At 38.1% G+C, this 7,853-nt stretch overlaps 1 protein-coding gene across 1 annotated transcript; it reads right to left on the reverse strand.

The window, feature by feature from the left end:
- Window positions 1-426: 426 nt before the first annotated feature.
- LOC147170174 (uncharacterized) lies at window positions 427-7,627 on the reverse strand. Its single transcript, XM_086082659.1, has 7 exons — window positions 7,435-7,627; window positions 7,198-7,357; window positions 6,874-6,972; window positions 5,976-6,770; window positions 5,436-5,578; window positions 4,462-4,571; window positions 427-1,862 (listed from the first exon to the last, which is right to left on the reverse strand). Exons 2-7 carry the CDS (start codon window positions 7,295-7,297, stop codon window positions 1,727-1,729), a joined length of 1,383 nt encoding a protein of 460 aa, XP_085938785.1. The 5' UTR covers window positions 7,298-7,357; window positions 7,435-7,627; the 3' UTR covers window positions 427-1,726.
- Between the last annotated feature and the right edge of the window lie 226 nt (window positions 7,628-7,853).

The raw sequence follows: 7,853 nt of genomic DNA on the forward strand, positions 1-7,853 counted from the left end.
GAATGAAATGAACTGAAGTCCTATATTCACATTCAAATGGATTTTAACTTATGTGTTATACTTATCAAATATTGGATAAATAAAGATAAAACACACTAGGTTAGTAACATAGCCAAACTCGATGCACCAGCCTGTTTAGAAGAGCTGACGGTAACTCAGTATGCACATGCGCAGACCTATTGGGGGTCAGTGCCCTTTGGCAAGCATCTTATTTCGGCAGCACGCCGGCCTTTCACTCACTGGCGTGGGCTCAAAGACGATGCTATGCGCTGTTCCTCATGAGAAATGTGGTCTTTCGACAGGCAAACATTGCTGCTTTTGTCCATATGGTGCTGCAATCATCATCAAAAACTCAATGTTCACTTAGTTGCTTTAACCCTATAAAGCCTCAACCATTAAATAAATGAGAGAAAATTCTGATTCTTTGTAAATAGAGTATTTATTGGTCCTTTTGAACAAACAATTATTATTTTTTTATGACTTGATTTGTGTCATATTTAATACATCTGGTCACAATGCTTTAAATTTGCACAATTGTCAAAAATATAGTAATAAACAGACATATCAAACATATTAGTATTTCCCCAAATTAGAAAGAAGAATTCCCACAATTAACTTGTTTGCTCCCAAAAACGTATAAATATGTTCTATTTTAAACATTACCATGGTCCCAAAGACACATTTATAAAAAAAATTTTAATGCTAGACTTAAGTGGTGTCAAAGTCCGGTCCTCGAAGGCCTGCATGTTTTCGAGGTTTCCCACGTTCAACACATACGCATAACAATCAGCAAGCTCTGCAGGAACCTGATAATTATCCTGATCATTGAGTCAGGTGTGTCGAGGTAGAGAAACCCTGAAAACATGCAGGACTCAGCCCCTCGAGGACCGGATCTTGACACGTGTGCTAGAGCATACACAAGGCTTTGGTGCAGCCTCTGAACTGAAGAGAATGCTTGAAGCAATGGTAGTTATTACACAAACGGCCAGCAGGTGGGAGCAGATTTGTGAACAATGATTAAACTTAGCTATATTATAATGCTAATTGCTGCAAAACGGAAACAGATAGAAATCTTTTTTTGTTCCTGATGAAAGAAGAGACTCTAAACTTTCTTTCGGTAGGTTCCATGTTTTTATAGCAATAGAACACAATATTCTGTGGGCCTTACAAAATCAGTCAAAATCCAGTAAAACAGCCGGGAGCGAAGGTGGTTGCTTCAGTGAAAATGGCTGGGAATGAATGAGTTAATAAGTATAAGTGTCTTTCCTTTCTCAATTGGGAGCGATCTTGCAAGGTCGCTGAAAAGCCATCAGCTGGGTGATACTGCCCTCTAATGGATTATCCGTGCAATGCATGTGTCAGATCATATATGTCTGGGTTTTAATGGCAAAAAATATATTCATGAAAAAGTAAGCTCAAAATGTATTTTATTTAATATGATACATTTGGCTTTATAGGGTTAATTTAACCAAATTTCAGTCATTGCAATCGAGGCCATATTCATGCAATGTGACGTTTCACCTTCACAGAGTGCTGAAATTGTGGTCAATGGGAAAAAGAAGGCCAGGCAAGATACAGTATAAACACCCTTATTTTGGGGTCGCTCCTAGAGTGTGTACATTTCATGACACGCTGAAGTTGATGGGATGTTCTGCACAGTCCAAAAAGTGTGCATCTGTGTGCCTTTTCTGACTGAAGCGCAAGGGCGAATATGAACCTAATGCATCTACATCTCACACATCCAAGATTTCTTTGTACTGCATTTTTCATCATTCCATTCGGCGTTTCCTGAAGAACGTTGCCAAAACTCCCCACAATCCTGATTGCCGTTGTAACTGTTTGGTTGGTCGTCAGCCCAGAACCTGCAATGTCAAGAGAAACTGAATAAATTAAAGTACACATTAAGGACTAACCTTGGGTAGTGAAAGGTGCTTTTCTCGGCAGGTAAACAAGCTCGTCTCCACCTGTTGAGTAGAAGCACCTGTGGGTAAAGCCAAACTGTTTCTACTGGGTTTCTACTTTCTGGACCTGGATTCGCCAACTAACCTTGCCAGCAAGATAAATTATTGGGGAATTTGTGAGTTCACAAACTCCGGAGAATACATATTGTACCGCTCCCGCTGATATGTTTGCAGCCGACCTTTTTTAGTTCGGACCAATCAGGCGTTGTTTAGGCAGGATGAAACCAATAAGCGCCGATGGCGGGGGGAAACAAACAAGCCTAACAGACAAATGGATTCTGCATCAAATTACCATTTCCTTGTTGAATTTGAACAGCGAGAGGCGTTTGGTGCATTTCTATCTGGTATTTTTATCAGGATAGCTGCTATCTGTTTACAATAATTAAGATATCGTCAAATTATTGAATCTCTATAAATTTGAATGACTTTTAAGTGTTTTGGTGATAGATTATTATGGGTCTGCAATCCTAGAAGATCGGGTTATATTAAATGTGGCCCGTACCGTTGAACGCACCGGCACAAATGAGGTATCAACAGATGCGGCTCGATCTGACTCGCTGCGGCATTACTTTTCTTGGAATTCCGAGTTACCATGGCAACGCATTTCCCAAAAGTTCCTGAAAAAAGTCCCATTGGAATAAATGGAGAAGGGGAAAAAAAGTCCACAAATCAACAACCTTTTTCCAAGCCACGCTACGCGCGCAAACGTTAACCGACCGATATGATTTTTAGCTCATTTTGTTGCAATTTTTCCCATCTTTACTCAGTGTTGAGTGTTTTTTTTAAAGGAATGTAAGCTCTCCCTCCTGTGCGGGTTCAAAGAGAGTGAGCGAATTAGAGAAAAAAAGGCTTTTAACATTGGTGTGTATTGCGTCTGCCAGAGTGGAGCAATCAACGTCAGAGTGAGGAGAGAAAAAATATTATTTCGAAAAATCTCACTTCAACTCGTCACCGTGGCCACAATATTTGCTCACTAAACATCAAATTCAGACATTAGGCAAAGGTGTGATGAAAAGTCACACTTTTCCGGCCATTCAACCCCATGTTATTTTTCTCCTAAATTTTTTTAAATCACAAGTTTTTAACCTGCTCTATTTCGGTCATTTTTCATCCAATAGAAAAAATTAGAACATGCTCGTTACCCAAACCGTTGCCGTTCTAATGAGCCAGTTCTGGAATCTGCATCTTGAACCGTTAAGTCGTGAAAGCCTTTTGTTCGAGGTGTGCGCTTTCTCATACATTTCAGTTGAATGTATGTGTGTGATGTGTCCAACGAGTTAAAAACAAATGTGTGTGCGTGAATGTGCATGGTTCTTAAAGTGAAAGTAAGGAACTTTTAGTTTATGTTGAATATGGTTAACTTCCACATTTCTTGACCGATTCTAGTTGTTCGAATTTTAAACTGTTTAGCTAATTTCCAATTAATTTTTTTTTAATGTAATAGAATGGACTGCTATTTAAATAGTGCTTTTTTTTTTAGCTATACTGCCTGGTCTCTCACTTCTGCATAGCAACTGCCTCAGCCAATAAGGACTGCCTGTCATCTCTCTCACTGTTGAGCTCAACTCACCCCCTTTTTTTCTATGTGTACTCAAGGCTTGGCCTATGTACCACTACTACTATTGCAAATACTATTACTACTACTACTACCTTGGACATAAGATTAGGTACGCCCAGGATTCTCACCACTCCGCCGACCCCCCTTTTTCAATAGAAAAAGTGTTCTGCGATCCGTGTGTGATAAGCAATGCAGATAATGAATGAATGAATCGTACGGAGTGATCATCGTTAAACAAATAATATTGTTTCAGGTACTGTACTAAAATTAAATCTAAATTCTTCTTTCATTGCACTTCTTTTTTGTATTTTTTTCCTCTTTTTTTAAAGACAAGGTTTTTACTCCATAACATTTACAGACATACTCTTTACTCCATAACATAAAAAAAAAGAAAGTAAAACAACATATATATTTTTCAAGTAGAATGACAGGGAATCTAAGACAACAAATAAAACAGCATTTTCCCCAGAAGCCCAGCGAGCTGCTTTGTAACTCTGTGGATGCTTTGGGTGTGTGCTGGTGGGTGGGTGGACCCGGGCTGGCGGGTTGCTTGTTTGCTCTGCTAAGTCACAGTGAGTGTGCCTTCTATGTACTGAGACAGATGTGGCGAGTCCAGCAGCCTGGCTATCGCCTGTTTGACAAAACTGCAGCAGTGCATACAAAAGCGAAACTGAAACTACTGCATCAATTTCATAACACTAATATAGATTTGATGTTGAGACTGGCTTAGTATCGATATTTGGATGGAGCCGCCAAATGGCTGTATTGAAAGGCTTCAATACACCCTACAGAAATTCCATCCTGGATGCTCGACACACACTTCAGAGCCTCGGCACAATTTGGCCCATTGCTAACATTGGGTTATACACCACTGACACCACCAGTAGCAACCCTTGAAAAATGTGGTAAATAAAGCACAATGAGAACATATTTTTTACTTACTGTAGGGTCAGTGCGGTCCCATCCACCCACTTCCAGTCCCCTTCCACTCCCTCATCGGTCAGTCCAAGCCAGACCTCTTTGTAATTTGAATACAAGCCATTAACAAATCTCTAGAAAAAGAAAGAAGAGAGTCATGTTAGATGTTTATACTTCTACACCATATAGAGTTGTACTTAACAACAAAATACCTGCTAATTGAATGTGAAATGGAGGAATCCAAATAAAATCTGGCACATGGTGATGTAAGTTGGTGGAATCTTATGGGGCCATTATTTTGGCAAAACTATTTACGAATTTGTATTTCGATCCACAAATGTGTAAAAATAATTTGTATCCGTAACTGAAGTCACAAATGCATAACGTGAATCTACAAATGTGTGACTGTGTCGTGATTCTATCTGAGCGAGAGGACCCAGAAGTACTTGGAGGATTTGTGGAATTCCAACGCTCCTATCCTCTAACTACGTCCAGGTCATCTGCAAGAGTGTACAAGGGGTCTGACGCTATGGAGGACCAAAACTGCCCAAATTAAAAAGAAATAATTGACTAAATTAATAAATAAATGAATACAAGTAAAAATGAAAACAATTATAAAAAATTGAATTCAAAAATGTAATTAAAACAAACAAAAAAATATTCATATATATATATCACTAAATAAATAAATAAAAGTAATAATAAATGCAAAAATAAAAAACGAGATTCAAAAAGTTTAAATAAATGTAAAAGTAAATGTTGAAATAATTACAAAAAATAAATATATAAACACGTGTTTGTATAACAGGTTTTGGGCGATTTGTTTTTATTTTCAACTGCAGCCCTTTGAAACCATTTTACTTAAAGTACTTTTTTCGAACTGAGTTGTTTGTAGGAAATGTTGATGAGTGAAGGTGACAGGAAAACACAGTTGTAAGCATGAGATTAACTGTGCCTTTAAGAAAAAAAATATTGTATACAGTATAGTATCAACCCACCATTTCTTCTTGGCTGTTTATGATGACCAAGTCTGCTCCTTCATCTTGACAGTATTTTCTGCTCAGGTACCATGTCTTGCTGGATGAAGAAGCAAAGTAGCAGCTGTTCTCAAACTTCTTCCAGCCACTTGGACAGACTTTGTCTGTAATGGAGAAAAAAATATGAGAACAAGTACTTGAAATATTGTCATAATTACCTAATAAAGGCATTAATTGTCATCTTTCTTGAACACTTTTTTTTAGAGCAGACATGCGCATGTGGTTGGACAAACCACCATTTTCTTTTCATTCAAATATACATATTTGCAAGGGTATAATGTGTAAATACAACACATTTTGAGCAAAAATAGTTTTTTCCCAGTGTTTTTACACAATATCTATATTTTCATAGTTTTTACATATACAATATAATAACACTCATTTTAATACATATCCTACACATATGTTCATTTCAACATGTCTGAAAATGGGTAGATCGTGTCAAATGTTTTCTTTTTGTACATAAAACCTGCTAAATATTAAAAGCATTTTTCCGGTTACCTTTTACCGTTGCGTTGAGTCTTGTGACGGTAGCCCGCAGCTGGTCTACTTCAGCACTCATGTTGCTGATTTGCACCCTCTGCAGGTCTCTCTGTGCAGTCACATTTTTCAAACGGCTTTCAAGATCCTTTTTCTCTTCAACTGTGGAATTGTAGGAGGCCATCAATTCGTCAGTAGCTTTGGCGAGTGTGGTGTAAATGGCCTGTAGATTTTCCTTTTCCGACGTTAGGTTTTGGTGACTGCTTGCAATGTTGTCTCTCTCGCTGGAGGAGGAGTTGTATCGCTCCTCGAGGTGCTCGATATCCTTGATCAGGCTGTTGTAACTCATTTGCAGCTTCTCTCGTGACCTTGTTACATTGTTGAATTTGTTCTGCAAAATGTCCCTCTCATTCATCACAGAATCGTAGTTGGCCTGTAAGGCATTCTTGTTCTTGCCCAGTGATTCATAGTTTGTTTGCAGTAAGTCTTTGGCAGTCGACAAGGCATCATTATTCATCTGCAACTGCTCCTTACTGGTCTTCAGCTGCTCAAGTTCTTTGTTTAGAGCAGCGTTGCTAGTTTGCAACTTGTTTTGACTCTCTTTTAGTTGCTGTGCTTCCGCTTTGAGTAAGTTGTTGTTGGTTTTGATTTGAGTTGTCGATTTAGATATGTAGTTGTAACTTTGTTGTAGATGCTCGTATGAACCTTCGAGATTCCTCTTCTCACTCTGCACAGTCTTCAGTGATGACTTGAGGTTGTCTTTCTCCCCTCCAGCAGCTTCTAACTTTATCTGATTGTCTTTACCCACCATTGAATCTGCCACAGAAAAAAGAAGCATGTATTAAAGTGAAGTAGTTTTACACCGCTGGCAAACTTTTGACGTCTGTGGCTAGGTTAACTAACAATCAGGTGGACTCACAGTGGACAGATTGACCGATGATCACAGCCACCAGGATAACACACATCAGCCCAAGGACAAGTGTGGCAGCCCTAAAAGGGCTGTTTCTCAATGCATAAACTGAATAAAACACAAATATTTTAATTGGAAAAAATATATATATATATATATATATAGCATGTCACACAATGAACGTTATAACAACCCTAAAGGGGAAAACCAGACTACAGCCATAAAGAAAACCTTACTTCACAATTCACGTGGGAAAAAAACCATGTACACAATAGGTAACATTTTCTGATCATTTTATTTATAAAGTGTGGCAATAAACTGAAATTTTGTTACCTGAATATTGAAACTTGCTGCCATCCGTCAAAAGACGTTTGTAGCCACCATCATCGATGTCCATTGTTGTCTCTGTAGAAGTTTGGTCCTTAACAGTCATTTTTGCAACTGCTGTCTCTTTGTTGTTGAAGTAATTAGATGACCCACATGCAGGTTTTTGCTGTATGAATAAAAATAAGAATTAGCATTTGATTTTTGGTAATTTAAACTGAATGTGAGATATAAAATAAGACTTACCACTCCTTGCGGTAATGATGTAAATACCGTACTCAAAAGTTGTTTTTGAGTACGTACACATAGCAAGTAAAATTAGAGCAGTTCGTTCAATAGTTCGTTAGCAGTATTATTGATTTGAATCATAGTCCCGCTTCACCCACTGATCTATCCTGCGTTTGTGACCGTGAGAAATAAAGCAGCTTCATGCAGAAGTTGTCGATTCAACCACACAAACTATTTCACAATATGAAACAATATCCGGAAGGCGAGATTCTACAGAACACAGAAATGCTGAACGTGCAGTTTTTATAACGTCATACTTTCAACAACAAAAAAGTCAGTCAGGTGGTTACATTACTCACCAAAAAATCTGAAAATACTGGTTAAATACCACAATTGTATTCTTAACATGGAAAACTTTAACTTTTTTTTTTTCATGT

This window comes from Leptonotus elevatus, chromosome 8, assembly GCF_054856555.1.
Source record: "Leptonotus elevatus isolate MCC_2025b chromosome 8, RoL_Lele_1.0, whole genome shotgun sequence".
NCBI classification, from domain to species: Eukaryota; Metazoa; Chordata; class Actinopteri; order Syngnathiformes; family Syngnathidae; genus Leptonotus; species Leptonotus elevatus.